The sequence below is a fragment of the Musa acuminata genome, chromosome BXJ3-4 (genome assembly GCF_036884655.1).
Source record: "Musa acuminata AAA Group cultivar baxijiao chromosome BXJ3-4, Cavendish_Baxijiao_AAA, whole genome shotgun sequence".
NCBI classification, from domain to species: Eukaryota; Viridiplantae; Streptophyta; class Magnoliopsida; order Zingiberales; family Musaceae; genus Musa; species Musa acuminata.
Window position 1 is genome coordinate 42,868,095 of NC_088352.1, and position 23,992 is coordinate 42,892,086.

The following is a 23,992-nucleotide window of genomic DNA, read 5'->3' on the forward strand; positions in this document are numbered from 1 at the left end:
TTGTGGCACTATACCTAAAACACCAAACTTGTATGACTAACAACCATGAATCACCTAAGAGTGCATTGCTGAAGCATCCTGCTGTTCGACCTCTAGGAAAAGAAAGACACCTAAAGTACTTGTTGAAACAGCATATGAGCCTCTCCTAAAAGAGTTCTTTAAATTTTCTTCCACTCATGCCAATCAATCAGCAAGAGGATCATCTTTGACCGGCTCGAGCCAAATCAACTAATACTAGATATAATTTCTGTATTTAAACCTATTTTGTTCATCCAAAATTTTAACCTACAGCTTTTCCACTGCAGAGACAATATCAGAAAACATTTAAACATTATTGTTCGTTTATAATCTTTCTACTACAAAGGATGGTGAACCGGAAGAACACGAGGATACTCGTGATTCTGAAACTTTTTATTTCACGGATACAAGGGAAGCTTCCCGCGCCCTCATTCCCAATGACACATGGATTCTTGCAAGATTATAAGAAAGCAGAATACCTGAAAGAGTCGGAGAAATCATCCATCACTGAAAAATCGAATTGGATTCTTCAAATCAGTATCTTTTTCCTGGATTAGAGGACTTGAATCCGAAGAAGCTTAGAAGGCGAAAACGATGAGATCGACTTCGTAACGAGATGAGAAGTTGGAGGTTGAACAGTAGGTTTTGGCATACGATTCAAGTTTAACAAAACCAAGTAAAAGGGCATTTTTGTAAATTAGAACCCCCCGAGCGCAAACTGAATCGACTCGACGCAACCAATTCATTCAAGCCAAATTGAAATTTTGGATACGAGTAGCAAATAGGAGTTTAATGTTTAGAGCCTATTCTTACTATTCACAATCCCTTAAAAATTAATAAAAATAATACTTTATTATTCATAACTCCCTCTAATTTTATTTTTGTCCTCTTTTTTATTTTTATTTTTGTCATCTTTTTTATTTTTTATTATTCATAACTCCCTCTTTTTTATTTTTTATTTTTCCTCTAATTTTTTATTTTCATTACTGTTTAGAGCCTGTGTACACTATTGTCATATTCAAGGTTCTTAATATGAGTTTGTAAATAACTATATATATATATATAATTAATAAAATGTTGGAGGGATATATATGTGATTTTGAAACTTTGAAAGGTAAATATGTAAAAAAAACTCCATTAGAAAAAAAACAGTGTTAGAAAATCCTCCCTGATTTGAACTTCCTGCAAATGACAATATGGTAAAATTTGATGTGGCTTGTGATAGATATATCCCAACATGCTGCAAGCTTCAGTTGCTCTGACTGTAGTGAAAGAAACATGACATGTTTAGAAACTAAACTCTTCTTCACACCTCAAGTATCAAATACATAGTCGAACAACTCAGCATGACATGACAATAGAATCAACAATTAGAAATACAGGAGGGCATACACAACATAAGAACAATGTAATAAAAGATGCCTCAAAGCAGCAAACTGCTCTTAGATTCTTGTAGAGTAGATCAAAAAAGAGTCCTCTCTTTTTGGATGGGCTATAGGTTAGAAATGTTTTACTGAAATTATATGAGAACAGTCCTGTGAGAAACAGTACAGTTGAATTGTAGGAGCTATAAACCAAATGAAATTTTGCTGATGATGGTTATTCACTGATTACACTGATGACTTTTCCTTTCGGCGTATGTATAAGTAACCAAGAAACGATTACTGCGATAGACTCAAGATATACATAATATTCATGTACTCTGACCCACCTTATTCAAGATCAAGCAAATTAAGTGTAACAGATACAACACAGTGCTGTGAAGGCTTACAAGCATATAAGCTTTTGAACTATCCGAGACTCGATAACTTACAGAAGCCATTAATTGAAATAATTTATGCTAGAGCTGAATTAAACAACAGTAGGCTCTTCTTGCTGGCCCAACTTTTTCTTTACCATATCATACACCCCATCCACCTTTACCGGGTCAACCTTGAATAAACCATGGGCATCCGATTTGTTAGCAATGTTGCCCTTGTATATTTCTTGCACCAGCATCTCCTGCATTTTGAGATAATGACTGGGCAGCAATGTATTTTGACAGCAAAATTCTTGCTCCTGATAACATGAAAATGAAGCTGTTATCTAAACACCATATAAAGACAAGTTGTAAACATGTTTTTCAGAAGTCCCAAACCAACAATTTATACTTAATTCTAACATATGGCTTGCATAAAGAAATCTCTGAAGGACTCACTGGTCTAGGTGTCAGACAAGATGTTAATTGTCCTATTACAAGATCTCAGAACAAAAATATCCTTAGAAGCTATCTGCATTGAGTAATTGGAAGGGCTCGCTACTTTATAATTCCAAGCATGATATTTACAAGCAGCTTAGGTTTCAAGAAAGATGTTATTTCACCTGATCTATATCAAACTACAAGATTGTGTATACATGACCAACAAACTGAACAAAGAAAGTGTTAACAGGAACAGGAAAGTTGGTCTTACAGTTTCACTGAGTAATTCTGTACCAGGGAGTCCAGTGATATCCCATTCATCAAATGATCTTGCAGAAATCTGTCCTGTAGCTGTTGAAAGTGAGTCCTTACCACCAGAATCTAGCCCAGTGGCGCCTTTTATTTTGTAGTTATCGATAGTGTTCCTCAGGCTTCCATCATTTTCCCCTTTTTCTTTGTTCAAAGGCCGATTTGCTTTTTGCACTAGTTTGCTACCACTAAGAACCTGAGTGTTCTCTTTGGAATTTTGTGTGCTTGCCTCTAGTTCCCTTTTCTGCTTCTGTTCTGTGTATGCTTTTGCCTCTGCCAGTGTGCGGCACCCAGCAGCTTGACATTCCTGGCAGTTAAATCTAGGCCAGCTAAAAACTAAAATCATATAATTGACGTAACGTATTCATAACAAACATCAGTAGTGCAAAGAAGTTCTACTTGCTATCTTAAGTAATGATCGGTTTAGGGTGGGTTGGTGCTCTTATTTTCCATAAAACCAAGGTGGCATTAGAAAAGAAGTTACACTTAACTGTAGATGAGAAACTAGGAGCTGTATGGATTTCACTTAATTGTGTGAAAAATTTCAGGATAGAAGTTACACATTTTGCAGTGAAAAGATAAAAAAGAAAAAGGTAGAAGTAAAACCATGGGGCAGGAAAGAAATCTTCCTTTATTTTCTTTTTCTTTTTTTTTGTCGTGAGGACCATTTGACTTCTTTCAATCAGGAAGGATCATTTGCCAATTTACAAAAGCTAGCAAAACAAGAATGCTTAACAAAAAGCAATTGACAGTTACATAAACACAGAAAAATAATGCACCTGTAGCTCTTGAATTCTTCTTCGAATTTTCCGCTCCTCAATGACACTCTTAACTAAGTCCTCATGCTCTTCTTGAGATAGAAAGCGCAGAAAGACCTTGAAATGGTTATATATTTCCCTGTCTTCGTTTGAGAGCTCCTTTTCTAATGGATTTGGATAAAGTAAATTTCTTTCTAGTATAAAATCCTTTCTTCGCTTCCTTTCATCAAGTCTATCAGAATGATTATAGCACAATGATCACTCTTTGAAAGTGGTCAACAAATAGAATGATATTTTTCTCTTAAGCATAGAAGAATGTCATACAAAAGTCATTTGAAAAGCAACAGCTTTATGTTCTGTAGACATCCGACACAATGATAAAATACTACCAAATGTCTTCTGTTATCAAATATGCATAATGTTGCAATATTAGTCAGGATATTTGGATACCCATTGCAAATGTTCACTTTATTAAATAAACAAGGACTCAAAATTGTTGTCTGTGAAATACTAAAGTAATTCATTCATCTTGCTTCCTATTGCCCTTACATTTGTGATCACTGCATATTGAACGCACCATTGTATCTATCATATATCCATTCTTTTCCAAAAACCATCATAAAATAATTCGAAGAACACCATCACAAACTTTTCATATTAAAATAAAGAATCAGAGAAGTCAAGTTTTCAGTAAGCATAAAACTATATTGGTAGTCCTCATTATGGTTTCAAATACCAGCCGAACTGGTATATACTGATTACTGTTTACTAGCCTAAGCAAGGACCAATGTAGGACCATATACTTGGCATTATTTTTTATTCATTTCTCTCCCTAGCTTTTATTAGATGACTCATAAACAGTCAGTGCAGTTGCATGCAATCTTTTTTGTTTTATAAAATTACCAAAATTTTATTCCACCATTAATCAGATTCTCCTATTTTTGAATTTTGTTAAATAAATTCCAAGCACTGTCATGTATCCTTGATCTAAAGAGAATCTGTATAATCTATAATGAATCATATACAGCAGTAAATTCATCATTAGACACAAACCTTGACAAATATATACGAAGCACCCGCAGCTTCAGTTCACGCTCGGTTTCTGAGTCATTTTCCTTAAACTCCATATCAGCCAATGACTGCTCTGCATCATTGTCATATTCAGGATCAAATTCTTGTCTCTTGGGATTATAGCCACTCTCAGTTATAGAAGGTCCTTCATCTCCTGAACATTTAGGCTTTTTTACACCAATGGTCCTATCCGCATAAGAATCTGCCAATTAATTTTGAATTAGGATATGCTTTTTAGCGTTCAAGAAACATAAGCACCTGAACATTAGATGCTTTAAGAAATAATGATCCACAAACTTTGTACCTAAAAGCATGTGTACTACTACTTGATCAAGCAACAAGCATCTTGTGACAATACTTAGCTTCAAGTTTCAGAACCTTAAAAATCATGTTTTACATTTTTATCCAAACAATTTCAAGCAGATAATCAGCAAAAAATTCCAGGGGCTAAAGTCCAGAGATATGCACCAATTTTTAACAAAGATCAATTTAAGCTGAGGGCATTTAATGTATATATGCAAAATAAACTTCAGTTTTAGATGGAAGTCAAAATGAGAATTCAAAAAGAAACATGTATGCTCTGCTAATGTACAACCTTCTACTTTAGGTCCATCAGAATTATCCTTGAGTTGTCCCACATTTGAAGCCGTCTTACTTGCACCTGCAAGAAAATTCAAACAATTCCATGTAAATGTTACAACTTACAACTAATAGAAATAAATTTGGATGCAAAACATTTTAGTATTTTGTCCACGTTTAGCTCCTTCAGCAACTAAGAACCAAGAGCATAACAACATCTAGAGAAAAGTAACTTAAAATTACCTGCAGCTAGGTTTGAGGGTGTTCGATTTGTTGAACCTTCATCTAAATCTTCAACCCTATCATGTACACACACACACACACAAGCGCAGAGAGAGAGAGAGAGAGAGAGGTTTCAGAAAGATCTTGAGAGAGGACAAAAGAAAAGGCTTATATCGGAACACATACTTGACCCTTGCAGGTGAGAATGGAGACTCTTCCTTTAGTGTGACATCACCAAGCAGTGAAGTACCTGTAATATTAAACAGTAAAGGCACAAGATTAGACTTAGCACACATTGGCATCCAACAGATAGTGGCAAGCACATGAACTCAAGATTGATGGCTTGATGAAAAATGGTCTAAAAAAATTCCAGAACTGTGACCTTTATGACAATGAAGAGTAGTTAAAAGTTAAAACGACAACCTCAAACTTTTAGATGACATTAAAAAGCTTTGTGGTAGAGCACTTCATTAAGAGAAATGGTTTCAACAACCAAACAGGTATAACATCCTAAAGAGGCAAAAACCATTATCAAGGAACCAAAACCAGGCAGCATGGATTATCACGTTAATGCTTGCCATGAAGATGCTAAAAGAAACTGGTGCCCGTATCTGTCAAGGCTTACTGCCAAATTTGCGATTCCATAGGTAATTGATGAGGAATAACTAAACCAACTCCAGCAAAATACACAACCACTAATTGTGCTGCCTTCTACAAAAGCTAATTAAGACATAATGTAGCTAAGTTTTAGTCCAGGTTAGATTTAGGATTGCTTTGGGCTTGAATACAATGTTGTTTTAATAATATTAATGTAGAGTCAACCTTTTCCGCTTCTTGTAGTTTCCCTTATCTTTTGACCTAATATCATGTTTCTTTGTTATTGAACAAAGACAAGTGCTATAAACGGAGCCAGGACACTAATCGGGGAAGGGATCATTTTAGGTGCTAATCATAATTAAAATGTTAAATTATACAGAGTTAAAAACTAAAAGCAATAAATTTAAAACAAATCTCATGAAGCAAATTTCAAGTAAACAATAAACGATAAATGTAAGAGATGAATTATTATAATAAAAGGAGGGGAATATAGCAAAGAAAATTTCAGGGGCTTAAGACCACTTGAGCTTCCTGAAGTAATCCGAATGGTTCAAGTTAATGATTTCTCAGGTTTACATAAATCTTAATTGATTAATAACATGTTTACCCTCAAGAGAAAATGAAAACTGATACTGCTGCACAAACTTTAAGATGCAGAAACATTTATTACATTGATACATGTTTACATTTACTAAATTATTGCATAAGAAACAGGATGTGTCTTTTTTTTTTTGGACATTTGAAAGTCTGGCAGTTGACTAATGTGGAAGCATAGCAACATAATACTCTTTCCATTCCATAAACCCGAATGTTAGCTAGATCAAATAAGGGTAACTTAGGAGTTTAAATATGGAGCTTTGATTGGTTTTGCAATTTGACTAAGATTATAATTTGTTTTGACAACTAGATGACTTCAAGTAAGAACGGGATTATGTTTTTGAATTTCGTAATGCCCATTCACATGTGTAAATTCTCCAATGATTCCCTCCACTCTGGCCGATCAATGCTTCTTAGTAGCATCCATCATGGGGTGTATTGCAGATGAAGAGGTAGTGTCATCACCAAAAGGGGAGATAGGTAGGGGAGCATCCATCATGGAGTGTATTGCAGATGAAGAGGTAATGTCAAAACCAAAAGGGGAGGTAGGCAGGGGCCGTCCCAATTTTCTGATACCCTTATTATATTTTTCTGATTATCAAATATTGTCTTTTTTCATGGTTTTTAAGTAATTAATTGATGCTAGATGATAGCACTAAATTAATTCATTACTGTAGTAGAGTTTATAACAATCACCTGTCTTTTCTCTTGTTGACCTTCAAGTCCAAGTAAGAAATATTTAATCTTTCTGCTTACAAAATTTACATTTTTTAAAATTTTGTTTAGCCTTTGAATCATTCCATGCCTTTTCTCATCATGATCCTCTGAATCTGACCATCTTTTTGAGAATATATATTTGAAATTTTGAACCCTTCACTTTTTATAACATAAGTGCTCCTTTCATATGTTTTGGTTTCCATAACATATATTATGGTTTCCATGAACTGATCTACAAATTTCTGATCACCTGATTGTAATTTCCAGGGACTAAATTGTAAATTGATTATATCTTATGACTTTAAATCCAATTTAGATGATCTTGGATTCTTTTTGAAATATCAAACCTTCCAAGTTGTGACATGATAAAATTCTAACATGACGTGCCTATCTAATTCGTATTTCTTATGATAGCTATCCCTCGCATAATAAATATATACATATATGATATATGTATATATTAATTGCATATTATCTTTTAATGCATATTGTAGTTTCTTTGGATATTGTTATAGGAATCTTTTGATAAACAAGTTTGATGTATTAGAATGTGAAGTGATGTAGAATGACATCTGCAAGACGTGACATGTACGCATATGAATGGATATGTTTCTCTCGATTATTATATTAAGTGACTCCCAAAATAGGCCAATGGAACATCAGACATGACCACAAACGGTTCTACATGTCTGTAAAGAAGACATGTTTTGACATTGACAAGTAAAGTAATACTCCGTTCTAATTTTGTTTGAAGGTGTGATATCAAGTAATCTCTCCTGTCTATATGAGGGTCGTTTCACCCGAATAAAATTCAGGGTCTCATCCCTAGCCAGGCCAACCACTGATAGGTGTCACTTTGCATGATAATAATGCAATGTTTCTTATCATGCATAATTATTTTTGAATCAACTTCATGTTGATCTCTTATTTCAGTCAGTGCTCTTATCATGCATAATGATGATAACATCATTAATGTTGTAATTTAATTGCATGCCACATTATAAGATTTGTTGGCTTCCGTTGCTTATGTTTAGATAACTTTATTGAGCTGAAAATGTTCCTAACTGAACAACAAGATCTGAATTTCTAGTGAACTTATGGTGCAAAAACAACTAACATCTACACTTGATTGTGCACCTCAGTTAAAGAACGGGAAAAAGCATGTTTAAGATAACTAATTTGTTCAGAGAAATAAAAACCGACCTTTCTTGCCCTCAACTTGTACCTTAGCCATCGCAAGAAGTTCCTTTCTATTCTTACCATTGACACGAGACATGTCCTGAGTGTGATTCAGCAACCAACAGAACATGAGAGTTTTGACATTGTAAAATGAGTATCAACAAACATGAAAATGAAATGAAAAAAGATATTGGGGACACCGCAGTACTGGAAGAGGATAGCAAGGTGAGTTCAAGTACGATGAGGTATAATGATCAATGCACAGAGCCTTGCTCTTGGTACCAACATGCTCCGCAACTTCTGCCCAGTTCCCCAGGCTGTACATCTCAATCCCCTAAAGGTAACCCAAAAAATTATAGATCAAATTGAGTAAGGCTAAGAGTCCAAAGCATTTAGGTAGACAAAAGATGGATGGTACCTCCAAAAGTAATATTTCCTCGTCCGCATTCCAATCTGGACAAATAAGAGGGAAAGACAAGTTGTCCTGATGAAAAAAATTGACATTTGATTAGCATCTATCAGAGTAGATAAATCCATCTCTGCAGAGACATCAAAATAAAACAGGTCTGACAAAATTAGTGGAAGAATTTATTTAAACAGTTAATTATATATTAGCATTAAAAAAAAGAAATCAGGGTGATGAAATCTTCTTAAGTCTTGTTTGATATCTGGATTTTTTTATTTTTTCAGATAGAAATGTCATATAGACTTCTCATTGCCATTTTTATTTTTCTTTTGAGACAAAAAATATACAAAATATATAAATATCAAACAACTTAAAATTCCATCTCACCCCTCTCTTTTCTCTCTCTCTCTCTTCTATCTAAAAAGTGAGAGACTGTGTAGTCTCACTCAAAGTCTATAATATTGCATATATACATATAAAAAAGGATAACATTTGACTGTCACACAAATAAGAAATGCAACATTGATAGAATCATACTTGGGTGAGTTGATATTGTTAGTTTTGAGCGATAAAAGAATTTAACTAGTTGTTTTCAGTTGTTCAACCAATATGACAGTTTTGCAAACAGAAGAGAGTTACACAAAAGAATAGATTTAAAACCAATGTGTTTGCTAAAAACAATAATTGTGTATTTGAAAAATTGGCAAAATATGAGGAAGTTATTAACTGAACATCCTTTTGCAAAGATGTAGAACTTGTTGGGATTAATATTTTATAATAATAAATAGAACCATGAACAATACCTTAATCCACACTAAACAAAAGTAACAGGGAAATTAGACCTACAGAGGTCATCAATAACTCATTAAGGAGGTTACATCATATCCTATAGTGGTCAGAAATGGGAATTAGACCTGAGGAAAAAGATTCTTATATCAAAAGAGGTAAGGATGAGAAAACATAAGAACATCTGACTATAAGTATAAACAACATTAAAAAATTATAGAAAATAACAAGGCTCGGTGATCATGATAAATGACAAGTTTAGGAAAAACAAAGTGTATATAATAATGTTTTCTAAAAGAAGAAACAGCTAATGTAATGTGAAATTAGCTCAAATCCAGAACCCTCAATAATAAGAAGGGCTATCTGATGACTTTCTTCCAACTTAAAGATATCACTATTGTAGTTTAACAAGGCCTTATGTTCTAATTATGCTTTTACTCAGACAATGCTTCAACTTATTATTACCTCCTGCATATAAAAATTGACATGTATTTAGCAAAATAATAATTTCATCACTTTTGACAACAGCACATTTTTGGCAAGTTTGAACCATCTATTTAGCCTTAACAGAACTCCAAAATTAATTTCGTATCAGCTTTCTCAGAAGAACAAAGGTCAGACTTTTCTGTAGGACTTTTAAGTACCATTTCACTCTTCCTCGTAAAAAGAAACAGACCCACTCAACAGTCTCGAAACCTAAGGTGTATTTTTAATTATTACTGTCTGCCCTCTCACAGTCGATGTTGGTACATACCAAATTGAATATCTGTCAGTTCAAATATAACTTGATGGCAAAATAAAGCCCCACTCGACATAATTAACTCAGCTTCCAGGAAGACCACTTAGTAAAAACTTCATACTAATTTTTTTATAAAAAAAGAGAAGATACATCCAACCTGAAGCCTAAGGAACTTGAAACTTTCCACATTTAAGGAGCAAAAATTGTTATATCATATTAAAGATCATGAACAAGTTAAGGATGAAATAGTAGTGTTTGTACCAACCATAACTCTATATGGATGGTTGCTTTTGTGTGGAGTGACTTCAGCACCAACAGAGAAGCACTCCACACATAGATCAAAGTCAGGACATTTTGTGCACTTGATACGAATCTTCCCTGAAATGTCTTTGTTGCAATAGTTGCAGTGATACAAAGCCTTTTTCCCTTCATTGGCTCCTGGACCTGCCTCAATAAAATTACTCATAAAAGCTGCCATGAGATAGGATGCATAAAAGAAAGGGGTGGCACTTGAGATTTATTTTCATGGAGTGTGTGTGGCATTGTTTAATTGGTCCTCTTTTGTTTGAACGGTACTAGTAGATTCTCAGAATGTAGGAAGAAAAAAGTTATCGTTTCCACTAGTCCAGCATCTGACCTACCAGTGTTCACTAAAATTCATGGTACTGATTCCCAAATTTCAAATTTGTACCTGGATATCTAATATGAATAATCCAAATAATAATAGTTCTCACTGAATCTAGTTTAATAACATTTAATTTCTAAAGACAAAGTGCTATTATGACTCCTATAATATAATTAGAGACAAACACAGTTTTCCTCAAAAAAAATCTATGCTGATGTGTTGATGTTCATTCTTCTATCAAGCAGTAATTTTTCATCTTACGTTATCCGCAGTTTCATGCTCATATATAGTAACTCCAAATTCTGCGGTAATATCATCTCAAAGACTCCATAACACCAAAAGTTGGCTCACACAGGAAAAATAACACCAGAACACTACCCTAGTCAGATTAGCAAACAACATCTGATTTTGGAAGTTGGAACAATGATGGTGTAACTCCAAATATAATGGGTATTTACCTTATTGAAAGGAATCATACAGTTCTGTTAAACCATAAAGAAGCTGTACACATGGCATTAGAATCTTAAAAAATAAAAGAAAAATCCATAACAAATATCCAGTATTGGTTGTTTGTTTGAGATTGCACAAAATAAAAGTAATTAAAGCATAGTCTGATGGTATATCTTTTTTTGCTATTGATTCTCGGCTTCTTTAGAAACATCTTTCTCTAGTTGGACCTCGCTCTCAATCTTGGAACATATGTCTTACCTTTTTGTTGCATTAGTTTCTAAAACATGACCGAACATGTTTTCAGATATACTAACCTCCCTTCCATTGAGCACTCCTTAAAAGTTTTTACACAGTCATTACCACCATAAGCATGAAACCATTGCCAAAGCTCATGGTTTGCTTTGTGAATCCTTCTCCACAGTCCACATTGCCTCCAATGAGTTTGAAAATCCATCATTTGATCTTGCTTATGGGCAAGATGAAACATGGTTAGCATAAAAATGGAATAATGGCTAGTTTAGAAGGATACCTGAAATTATCACATGGATTAAAGAAGGTCCACATTGTATGTTTCAGACTTGATAAGTAACTTTTACCATGTTGTAGCTTGGAGCCCTTTTACCATGAAAATAATATACTTTTCATCAAAAATATCAGCACGGACCATAATAACCAGATTTAGAGGACCAACATTTTTCCTGTCATTTAACATCAGCAACTCAAATTTTCACCAGTCATTTTTCCTAGTCAATTTTAGCATCAACTATGCTTTCTGATTTCCCATGACAGTTTAACATTTGATAATATGCTGCAACCAAATTCCTTTCTTAAATCATTCACTGTCACAATTATTTGATAATTTCATTTTTCTTTAAAAATAGGTCCAACTGTCCATATTTCAGCTTCAACTTTCAGCTAGCAATAATTGGCTTTGTATCTATTAGTCAACTTCCTTTTACCAAGAAAATAAACCTTCGAGTAACTGCAAGCAATTATTGTGTCTTAAAGAAAATTCCACAAGAGTCTGTATACTTAGAGGTACGATTGTGTAAATTGACCCTCCCTAAACCCCACATTTATGGGAGCTTTATGTACTGTGTCACGGACGGTTGTTGCATGCTCATAACACTTTCGTCAACGGATTGTTCGTCGTTTCTGTTTTATTTGCACAGTTGTTTGGCACTGTGTTATGCCTTGTTTTTGTGTGTTTTTGCTGGGTTTTTGTAAGCAGAAGTAGTTTATGAAGCTGTGCAACAATCACTTGCTATACTAGACAAAATTGCCCCAAAATAACCCAATTTTCATGTATTGCGACCTATTTTTTGCAGTCAGTGGTGCAATGCAAAACATCAGCTATCTCAGACTCTTGGAACCACCCGGGTGGCACAGGGAAAGATGGGGCTTTGGGGCATTGTTGGGCTTTGTTTGGATAAACAAGTTTACATGCAAAGTGTGAGTGGGCTTACCTTACACACCAACACCTAGTTGAGCAATCGTTTTTGGACTTACGGTTCTTCTTTTGCCTTCTAAAGTTCTTGTTTTTCATTCCTCTCTTTTTTCTCTTTGTACACCATGTATTTGTTGAATTGCTTATATGCTTCCCCTTTCAACGATATATTGAGACTTGTTCGCCGCTCGTTTTATGAAATCTAATTAACTTTCTTTTTGCAGGTTCTTCAGGTCCTATACGAGATTGCTCTTAGGCTGACTCTTTGCGAATGGATATCGTAAGAGCACCTCACAACTTAGGCAATTCCAGCTAAGTCTATAACACTTGACTAAAGAAAATTCCACGAGCTAGTTTCTTCTTCATGTAGCTTAGATGAACTTTAAGTTCCCAAATGAGAAACACCTCATGTAAATAAAAGGGTAAAAGATTAAGAACACCTTGCATCAATGAAAAACAGGTTTTAAAGACTATTAAAATCTTTTCTTTTTTTTTGCATTTGAAGGTTGAAATGCATCTCAAAAGAAATACAGTGTCCTGACTAAAAAAAATTGTCACAAAAAACTTTTGTAACTTAATCTAAAACATGCATATAGGAAAAGAACCTGCAGTTATTGTTTCCAGAGCTTCCCCACTTGAAGCAACCCTCCTTCTCTTTGATCTGCAAAATGAAAAGTGTTAATACATTCAACAATAAAAGAGAAAAGATAACATCACATATGGTAATACATATTCATCTACATGCGACATAGATATTCAAGAACACTGAAACAGCCCTTGAAAATGTTCTCTCATGTGGCACAAAGCATACGTGCTAAGCATAACAAGTTCATGTCCATCCTTTTCCTGTTTCAGAGTAACAAAAAATTGAAAGACCAAGAGCTCAATTGTCCTAAATGTCCTGTTATTCCTCTATGCTCTATGCGTTCTTAACAGTAAACAACTTAGGGACTTACTTGACACAACTATTATGCCATTTATTCTCCTCCTCTTTTATCTCTCTGATGAATGTTGTAATGAACTATGATCTAATCCCCAGTTTTTTGTACTCCAGTGCAAGCATATGTTGTTTACATTCTTTAAGTTTACACGATTTCCACAAATTCAGATTCTCCCAACATGTCTATCAGCATGAGTACGCCACCGCTTCTTTTCTAAATCCCTATCTTCTTTCTTTCTTTTCTTTAAAGATTGATTAGCAAAAACAGGGAAACAATTAGATCCCATCAAATTCTTCGAAAAAAGAAAAACAAAAAAAGGAAAAAAGGGAATTCTGTTAAAGAAGACATCAAAGAATTCCCTCCGACGAGTGGCGGATCTCGTGTTACCTCTGATTGGTTTCGTCATCGCCGGAATTGGGCACGGCGCGGGAGCGCCCCATCGCGGCTCGGAGCCGGAGAGGAGGAACCGCACAAAACCCTAATGACGGGTGTGGAGAGGGTTCGTCGTCCGGGTCAGTGGAGGAGAGGAGAGGGATAGGATGTGGAATCTCTCAAGGGAACTTCTTCCTGACTCCTTCCGGCAGCGTACGAGAATCCGAATGGGGCGCAGAATACCATGGTGGCGACGGTGGTCGGCCCGAGAGGCGTCCGGCCCGGTCGAGCAGCGAGCGGCGTTAGACTTCCTGGAATGGCACCGGGGCGATCCGACGGTGGAGCGGCTGAAGTCATCAGGTAATGGACGGTGTAAGATCACCCGGCGTTCTTTAGTCGATGGATGGCGAGAAGAAGGAAGCATTTAATTCCTGATTTACTAAACTTAAATTTAAAACGTAATTACGAAAATATTTAAGATTATATATATATATAAGATTATATATATATATATATATATATATATATATATATATCGAAACCATGGTCAAGGCAAATGTTCACAACATTACATAGGCTATTATTATTTTTATGAAAAATAATAAAATATAATTTTAATGGGCAAATGTTCACAACATTACATAGGCTATTATTATTTTTATGAAAAATAATAAAATATTTGAAATATTTAAAAAATAATAAAATAAAAATTTAAATGAAGGAAAGATTTAAAAATAATAAAATATTTTTTTTAAAAAAATATATATATAAATATAATTTTAATGGGCAAAATGTTGAGGGTAAATAAGTCATTTAAATCAAGCTTAGGGAAGGACAAAGTCTCTCAGAAACCCGCCCGCAAGCCCTCGTCGTTCTTTCCTTTCTCCTCTTCCTGGCCGCCCCTTCACTCGTCTCTGCTGCCCTGCCCCGACGAAGTGTTCACTTTCCTCGCACCGACGAGGCATACCCTCCGCTCTCTCACCCTTTGGTTCCTCGCTGCTCAGCCATCGGCCGCTCCGACGTATTCGCGACAACGTGTTGCTCCACCGCTGCCTCGAAGCGGCCACTGTGGTTTGGTTTCCTCTTTGCGACGGTTGGGGTGGAGACCTGCCGCATACTGCTCGTCGCCACCTTCCCGACTTCGGATCTCCCTCAGCCACCGCCGAGCATTGGTCGGCTCTGCCACTGTTATAGGTAACCAGTTTGCAATCACCTGTGTAATAGTAGTCGAGTAAGCTCGTTATACAAGAGTAAACAGCAAGTACAGACAGTAACCTACATTCTTAATATTTCTCCAATCGACTAATTTCATTTAAATGCGACATGGAAAGAAAGCATAAAATCTTGTGTAAATTGTTTATATCTTAGTTATTTTCGATTCCTGCCACAGTTCTTTATCTGATCTATACAAAGTTGATTTGATCTTTTAGATTAGTTTAACTCTGGAATTTACTTTATTTGCGAGAGTAGTGATAGAGAATTCTATACATTGTAGTTTCTCGTTATTCTTTTTATATGGTTAATGCTTTCACACTTTTTCTTCTAATTATTCTTTGTAGGGGAAGAGAATGGTGGGGCTGTCAGAGGGAGAGAAGCGCTTCATACGGGGCGGGATTGCACAGGATCTCCGCACCGATGGCCGCCAAAGACTCCGCTACCGGCCCATATCTGTTGAAACAGGGGTCATTCCTCAGGTGAAAAGTTGCTGTTTTGTTTGAATAAGTATCATTTTTTATTCCTTTTGTTCCTTCCGTTTAGTAAGGAATATTTTAATCTCATATTTAATGTCAAATTCTGCAGGCAAATGGTTCTGCTCGAGTTAGATTGGGTGCAACTGATGTGATTGTAAGCATCAAGGTGCATTATCTGCTTATCTCATAGTTAACTTAAAGTACTGTGTTAAGAGTAGGGGCCTGAAGTTTGTTTTCTCCCTTTCCTAGATCAAAATCTCAGAACTAATAGGTTAAGATTTCTTGAGATCATCAATCATAGCATCCTATTCTTATAGTAGGTTATCTTTGTGAATTTGTGCACTACTTGTGCATCTATTTTTCTCTATTGGTTGATGCAGGCAGAATTAGGGAAGCCACACCCTCTTCAACCCGACAAAGGGAAAGTTGCCATTTTCATTGACTGCAGCCCGACAGCAGCACCCATGTTTGAGGTTTGTGGGGTTTTTTTTTTATATAATGTCAAATATGCTCTTTTGTGCAAATTACCTCCGAGAAAATGTATGTCTGTGACAAGAAAACTACTTACAAAACAACTGGCAAAATAGAATGCAGTTCTGCATTAGGCTTTTTAGTACAATTACATGACATGTTTCACAAGACACCAAAATGATAATGGATGCATACCAAATGAGATAGATGGAAGCTCATTATGAAGTAAGTGCAGTCATTTGGGGAAAAAAGAAGAGAGAAGCTATATTCTGAGTGTAGGTTCGAAGGAGAGAATTTTTTCAGAGAAAAGCAGCGAATGATTAGATGACTTAATGGAAACTTGATAAATAAATTGAATACGTTTGGACGGATGGATAATGTTTATATTTGAACACCTATGTGCCCTAAACTCATAACAAAGAATAGAGCAACTTTTAATGTTTATATTTGAAACTAACAGATGATCAAGTGTCTGTCTATCGTACTTGCATTAAGCTGCACTAAATGGAAGACACTGAATTCATCTAAATTTAAAACCATTAAGTTTTCCTTATACGAGAAGTAAATGTAGCCATTTGGAACAAATGTAAGATTTCAACTCCTGAGTGAAAATTTATTATTGTCATAAATTTATTTATGTTAGAAACTGATGTCGACCTGTTTATTGAAAATATTCAGGGAAGGGGAGGTGAAGAACTGTCTACAGAGCTCTCATTTGCTCTCCAGAGATGCCTACTAGGTGGAAGGAGTGGAGCAGGTATTCATACTCTAAAAAAGTTGAATATTGATTATCATAACATGATTCCCAACTTTTCAGAACCTCTCTCATTGGCTATTAAAATCCCCACAATCAAGTGCATTCAAGATACACTAGAAAACTTTTATGAAAATGAGAAGATCATGTCGTTGGCTTTCTTTTTGCTGCTGATGTTTCAGAAGTGTATGTCAGGGGCTGGAATTGACCTCTCATCACTAGTCATTGTTGAGGGCAAGGTATGCTGGGATTTGTACATTGATGGACTTGTTGTGAGTTCAGATGGAAACCTACTTGATGCATTGGCTGCTGCTATCAAGGTAATAATTGTTCTTGGTAGAAGAAAAGTCAGCACCATGTATCTTTCTGTGACTACTAACATTTTGTTTGTGCTAACAAATTAATTTGTTATCTAATCTGAAGAGATAGGAGTTTTCTGATTGCATGACAAAGTCATACATTGTGCTGATTTTCTTATGTGACTAATTGGGAAGCATGAATATATTTCTGTGGCTTCTAGGATTTTGTTTATGCCTACTTGTAGTCATTGCTTTCTCTGAAGACTCAGTCTATTAGCTTACTACTCTCTGAGCATTATTCTATCATTTTCTATTTTCTCAATAGTGCATTAAAAGAGTCTGACAGAACTCTTTAATAGACTTGTACTCTTACTGAAGAAAAGGATTTTTTCAGGAGGCTGAAGATAAACTCCTGCTGATCTCAAGCAAAGCATTCATTTTATGTATACACTTCAATTTATTTATTATACATGAAATGCTTTATCTCCAATATCTTTTTAAGACCAAAGTTCGTTTTGAAGTGTTAAGGAAGTTGATTTTGTGCATTTCGTATTAGTTATCTCTCAACTTTTTAAAGAATACAGTAACTAACTGTTTTGTTAAAAAAACCTAACTATTTTGTCATTACATGTTTTGTTGGTTTTAAATGACAAGAATCTCAGTAGTTAATTACTTCAATTCTTACAAGTTCATGTTGCTAACCATTCTAATTTAGTTTGAGCTCAGAAATCAGGAATCTACTAGTCTCAACAACATACAAAATTTTGCATAAAAGAGAGTAGTAATGAGTTTAGAATGGAATGATCTCACAATCACAAAGTGGCTTTAAACTGTATATTCATTAAATGATTTCTGGCTGACTTTATGTGCTTCACCTCGTTGTGAACTCTGTTTATTGTTATCTTAAGCTACGGATCATTGTTGCCCACTAAATGAGTATGAAAGATGATATTTAATTTTGGTGGTGATGATCCAATACGTAAAATTACGAACCCCACTTTACAAGGCTTCTGCTAATACAAGGTCTAGGGAGAATCAACTTGAATGGCCTTACCTTTATAACCAGAGGGACTGTTTCTGTGGTTCGAATTTTAGTGACCCAAGTTGCAAAGAAACACTCTTTTGATTATGCCAAAGCTTGCTGTCTAATTAACGATGAACTAAATAAGATCCTTTGATCTAAACTATAAAATGGTGCAAAGTTATTGATGTCTTCTCGAAAGTTTCATGGAGCAGCAATTCTCAGTGTATACTTTCTTGCCAGGTAGCTTTGAGCAATACAGGCATTCCAAAGGTCACCGTCAATCTTGGAGCTTCACCTAATGACCAACCAGACGTCGACGTCAGTGATGAAGAGTTCTTGCAGTTTGACACTAGTGGAGTACCCGTCGTAGTGACTTTAACTAAGGTAAGAGAAATTGTTGCTATGGTTACCACTCTAGTGCACTGATTTCGTCTTTCATTTTTACAATTAAGAAAACAACATCCTTGTTGCCTGGATCCACATGTATGGACTTAAATAACCTGGCTACCAACCATCAAACATGCAACAAATTGCTTGCAAGCTACTATGTCAAAACTAGTGTTTCATGTTGCATTGGTCATATATATAACAGTCGAATGTTGTCAGGTCAGCAGGCACTACATTGTAGATGCAACCTCGGAAGAGGAGTCTCAAATGAGCTCTGCGGTGTCTATTTCCGTGAATCGGCATGGCCACATCTGTGGGTTGACGAAACGAGGGGGTGCAGGCTTAGACCCCAGTGTTATTCTTGACATGATATCGGTAGCAAAGCATGTCGGGGAGCAGCTGATGTCGTTACTGGATTCAGAGATTGCTGCTGCAGAAGCATCCGCTGAGGACCAGTAATTTGCTTTCTCCTCCCAACAGAAGAGAGCCTAACAAATGTTTGGTCACTTTCCTTCTGGCAGATCAATTTTCTGAGTGTCAGTGGAAATGTTGGGGGAAGATGCAACTTCTGTCATGTTATCAAAGCTATTTACTCCTTAAGATTCCTGCCCCGACTCTCGTAACCTTGCTGCAAAATGGTTCCTAATTTGAGACCGTAAGCTGTTGCTATCCCCATCAAGTGATGTTGTGTGGAGATTTTGCTTGAATACCATTTTTAACTAGAAGCAAGAAGAATCGCTTTGATAACTCTCATATGCTGTTTGCTTCGAAATAACTGTACATATCTTTGGAAATTGTGTATGAATTCAGTGATGTGATGTCAGGACAACACAACAGCAATGAAATATGTATGTGGATGAAATCAAACGTTGACTCGAAATAAATAAATAGAGACATGCATAAATAATTAGATATTTCACGTAATCATGAGGTGAGGTGGGAGGCTCAGCCAATGGTTACAATGGCCAACCTGGCTCTTCTTCGGTGGGCCCACTTCGGTGCCATTTTGTGCTTAACCTTGTCAAGATACATCATAAGCTCTCACTCACTCACCATCCCCTCCTCCCCCCTTCTCATCCTTTCATCTCACAATCCATCTCTTGTCTGTGTGAGGCTGTACTCAAGCCAGCAATTGCAGCCTCACAAGTGCAAGCAGCCGCTGCTACTCTCTCTCTCTCTCCCCCCCCCTTGCAACGACTCGGCAGTGACCAAACGCATAACGTCGGATGCTCATTGGTCTATCGCAGGTGGGCCCCACTGGACCCACCGTGGCGAGTTAACTTCGGACTTGTGTTTTCGCTGGTTGGCCACTCGGTCGAGACATGGGATGGAGCATCCAGTCGAGATCCAAAGATGCGACTCCAACTGGCCTTAAGCCGTTTGATGAAATGAAAGCGAAAACAGATATAATAATGGGGGAAAGAAACAACTACGGGACGCAGATAAACCCAACAAAAAGGACGGCGACAGCCCGGGCGGCCGCTAGCTGACGCTTACACCGATTTGACGCCATAACAACACCATCTCCTTCCTCTTCTTCCTCCTCCCCCTCCTCCTCTACATCGAAGAGATCCTCCTCCTGCCATCTCTTTTGCTTCTTCGTCCAATTGCTTTCCGTTCCATATAAGATTTGGCTCTCGTGATGCTTCGGAGCGTGCAGCGTCGGCCCTCCATCAAGGCCAACGCCATGAGACCCAAGCGCCCCGAACGCGACCCTTCCTCCTCCTCTGCTGGCGGCTCCACCGCAGCTCCCGGCCACGCGACCCCTGGGTGCGGCGACGTCGAGGACGAGGACCGCGCTCGCAAGAAGCGCAACCAACACCAGCCTGAGATGGAGATCGTCGTGGCCGAGGAGGAGCACGTGGAGGCGGAGGGCCGGGGAGCTGAGTCGCGGGGCCTCCGGCTACTCGGCCTCCTTCTCCGCTGCGCTGAGGCGGTGGCCGCGGACCAGCTCGCGGAGGCCCGGGACCTGCTCCCGGAGATCTCGGAGCTGGCGTCCCCCTTCGGCTCCTCCCCCGAGCGCGTCGCGGCCTACTTCGCTGACGCACTGCGCGCCCGCATCGTGAGCTCCTTCCTGGGCGCTTACTCTCCGCTTGCTGCCGTGGCCGCCACCCAGCGACGCATCTCGCACGCCTTCAACTCCTACAACGCCATCTCCCCCCTCGTCAAGTTCTCCCACTTCACCGCCAACCAGGCCATCTTCGAGGCCCTCGACGGCGAGGACTGCGTCCATGTCGTGGACCTCGACATCATGCAGGGCCTCCAATGGCCGGGCCTCTTCCACATACTCGCCTCCCGCCCCGCCAAGCTCCGCTCCCTCCGCCTCACCGGCGTCGGTTCCTCCATCGAGCTACTCGAGGCCACCGGCCGCCGCCTCTCCGACTTCGCGGAGGCGCTCGGCCTCCCCTTCGAGTTCCACCCCTTGGAGGGCAAGATCGGGCACCTCGCCGACCCGGCCCCCCTTCTCGCCCCGCGCCACCCTCGCGAGGCCACCGTCGTCCACTGGATGCACCACTGCCTCTACGACGTCACCGGCTCCGACGCCGGCACGGTGCGCCTGCTCCAGGCGCTCCGCCCCAAGCTGATCACCATCGTCGAGCAGGACCTCAGCCACGCGGGCGGCTTCCTGGGCCGCTTCGTCGAGGCGCTGCACTACTACTCCGCGCTCTTCGACGCTCTCGGCGACGGCGCCGGCGCCGACAGCGAGGAGCGCCACGCCGTCGAGCGGCAGCTACTAGCCGCCGAGATAAAAAACATCGTGGCCGTGGGCGGCCCGAAGCGGACGGGGGAGGTGAAGGTGGAGAGGTGGGGGGAGGAGCTCAGCAAAGCGGGGTTCCGTCGGGTGTCGCTGGCAGGCAGCCCGGCGGCGCAGGCCAACCTGCTGCTGGGCATGTTCCCATGGAAGGGATACACTCTCGTGGAGGAGCACGGATGCTTGAAGCTGGGCTGGAAGGACTTGTCCTTGCTCACCGCATCCGCTTGGCAACCTGCCGCCGACGACCACGACGTGGAAGCCGACAGGATCCCTCACATTTCATAGAACCGTGAGCTTCTCTCGTCTAACAGTCACCATGTTGTTCCTCTTTATATTAGGATGTGGGAAGGGTGAAGCTTCTTGATGATGAGTGAGGGTGGAGTTGGCAATAATGGCAGATCGCCTCTGGGATCTGCCATTTCATCGTTCTGGCCGTGGAATATGTACAGTGGAATGTGGATGCTGCAGCAGCCTGCAAGTTCGTTCACTGGAGAAGTGAGTCTAAGGAGATGTGCTTCCTTCCTTCTTCATCCTCCTGCGGCGGTGGCAGCTGCGGAGATAGGAATGGGAACAGGACATGCATTATTCTGGAGTGCCACGACAAGACTCACAGAGAGGTACACAAAAGAAGGGTTGAAAGGAATAGCAACATGGCTTTGTCCTGAGATGGCCCAATCATGGCTGGAAACTGGCAAGACCACTGCCACTCTCTGGCGATGACTGTTGCAGCAATCACTGGACACGGGAATCTGCAATGGGATCCACTGTGGATTTTGTTAGGCGTTGGCCTCAACGAATGCCCGGAGACAGTCTGAGAAGAAACATCGGAGTGCGAAAAATACAATACCGCATTAAGTGCGGACAGACATTTCTTCTCAGCTCTGTAACACTCGTTGCGCTGCATCTTTCTCCTCCTCCGCCTCCTTCTCCTTGAGTTCTTACTCCCCCCCCCCCCCCCCCTCTCTCTCTCTCTCTCTCTCTCTCACCATGTCCAAATACTCTGGCGTTCCCAGATAAGGTATGTCCATGATTCTTGTCTTTAACTATACTACCTTACGGAATAATTACAAGAAGTTTTAGAGTTTAATTCCAACCTAAGATATTTTATTTTTTATTATAAAAATAAAAAAATAAAAAAATATACTATATTCTATATTGATTCATTGAGGAGTATAGAAACGAATGGTTCATAAATCCGTCAGATGTCTCTTATATGCTTTTTGAAGTTTATATGTTCGAAAAGGATAAAATCTATGCTCGTATTTTTTGGAGCTCATATACTCCAATTCCTTGTAGGTTGATTAAATGATTCCTTATTAACTTTCTTCTTTTACACTATTATATATTTTTAATATAATATATTTTTTAAAAAATATTAAACTTATTGTTTGATCATTGGACATGGTATGGTGATTCAATAAATTAATTAGTGACTTCAGATTTTACGAGACTGATGTTCTATCCGATTTCGATAACTATGGTTACGACGTTGTCGAAAAAAAAAAAAGTTATTTAAGAAAAATCTCAGAATTTGTCGAACTATTCCTAGCAAATAGTTCGGATGAAGGATATAATTACTTGGTGAGGGAGATGTGTGTTGCATGAAATCACACGGTGAGTGAGAGAGAGTGAATGGGTGAGTCGTCAATCTCGGCCGCAATGTCAGCAGCACAAGTTGAGCGGACGTCTCCATCTGCGACCTGCGGCCGCGGTGTCGTCCTCTCGCCGTGTCTCCCGCCATGTGCTGCGTCATATCGTCCAACACCTACGCAGCCCAATCATTCAGTCGTGGATGAGAGCCAGACCAGTGTGAACCAACCGCGCCCCGCCAGGAACCACGACACGGCTTTTCCCTATTGGATCCGATGCTGGGACCGTGACGGGTCCCAGCGCAGCCCCAATCAGCATCCATCTTGATGTAGGTGTCATTGGAATGAATACGACTCCTTGTACGCGTACCCACGATCCTCCCCTACGACTTTTCACCCTCTCGTCTGGGTCCTCGATCTGCGGGACCCATAGGTCGGGTTCCTCTTCGCGTTCGATATGGTAGTGGATGGGGTTCACCTCGACTCGACTCGACACGTAATTTGATAATATCATATGCATATCGAATTAAATACCTAATTATTTTATATTTCAAGTATATATATATATAAGACATGAGAGACATTTCTAACGAAGATTAATTCAAGAATGAAAAAAAAAGATGAACTCTCTCCAATAAAATTAAACTCCGATAAATTGGAGGATGAGCCAATAACTACTAAGTAAGAAAAATTGAGGAACAAAAACTTTCTTTCTCTTTTATTTTACTTTTATTTTTAATGCATTTTGTGTGAATGGTGAATAGATAGATAGACTTTCCTTATCACAAACCACATGATTCTTGTGGTGGTACATAAGATGCATAGTTCATTATAAGAACATTGCAAAGTATCAAGTAAAAACTCTTTTTACAAGTGGATATTTACTTTTATGGGTATAAAGGAGACATTATCTATAAACCCCACTCATTACATTTACATAAACAAAATCATAAAAAAATTTGAAAATAAACACACAAGACTATATGCTTTTTCCACAAAACCAATCAAAATAGGCACTTCAATTAAAGAC

At 38.5% G+C, this 23,992-nt stretch overlaps 3 protein-coding genes across 5 annotated transcripts; 2 read left to right on the forward strand and 1 right to left on the reverse strand.

The window, feature by feature from the left end:
* Positions 1-1,657: 1,657 nt before the first annotated feature.
* On the reverse strand, positions 1,658-14,359 carry LOC135636770 (transcriptional adapter ADA2-like). 3 transcript variants are annotated; one of them, XM_065148789.1, is made up of 13 exons: positions 14,008-14,359; positions 13,285-13,340; positions 10,423-10,601; positions 8,645-8,710; positions 8,435-8,560; positions 8,251-8,326; positions 5,323-5,386; positions 5,158-5,213; positions 4,931-4,996; positions 4,318-4,537; positions 3,286-3,496; positions 2,469-2,813; positions 1,658-2,076 (listed from the first exon to the last, which is right to left on the reverse strand). In XM_065148789.1, exons 1-13 carry the CDS (start codon positions 14,058-14,060, stop codon positions 1,870-1,872), a joined length of 1,725 nt encoding a protein of 574 aa, XP_065004861.1. In that variant the 5' UTR covers positions 14,061-14,359; the 3' UTR covers positions 1,658-1,869. The 3 variants fall into 3 exon arrangements, with proteins under 3 accessions (XP_065004861.1, XP_065004863.1, XP_065004862.1); XM_065148791.1 differs by lacking the exons at positions 13,285-13,340; positions 14,008-14,359 and adding an exon at positions 11,547-11,883; XM_065148790.1 differs by lacking the exons at positions 10,423-10,601; positions 13,285-13,340; positions 14,008-14,359 and adding an exon at positions 9,479-9,502.
* Positions 14,360-14,842: 483 nt separating this feature from the next.
* Positions 14,843-19,371, forward strand: LOC135636642 (uncharacterized). Its single transcript, XM_065148517.1, has 8 exons — positions 14,843-15,186; positions 15,552-15,686; positions 15,793-15,849; positions 16,064-16,156; positions 16,833-16,911; positions 17,104-17,228; positions 18,472-18,615; positions 18,838-19,371. The coding sequence occupies exons 2-8, from the start codon at positions 15,561-15,563 to the stop codon at positions 19,075-19,077; spliced, it is 864 nt and encodes a 287-aa protein (XP_065004589.1). The 5' UTR covers positions 14,843-15,186; positions 15,552-15,560; the 3' UTR covers positions 19,078-19,371.
* A 712-nt stretch (positions 19,372-20,083) lies between these two features.
* On the forward strand, positions 20,084-22,460 carry LOC135636641 (scarecrow-like protein 23). The gene is given in 2 exon segments (XM_065148515.1): positions 20,084-21,606; positions 21,608-22,460. Coding segments are annotated over 2 exon segments (1,476 nt in total). The 5' UTR covers positions 20,084-20,260; the 3' UTR covers positions 21,738-22,460.
* The last annotated feature ends 1,532 nt before the right edge of the window (positions 22,461-23,992 follow it).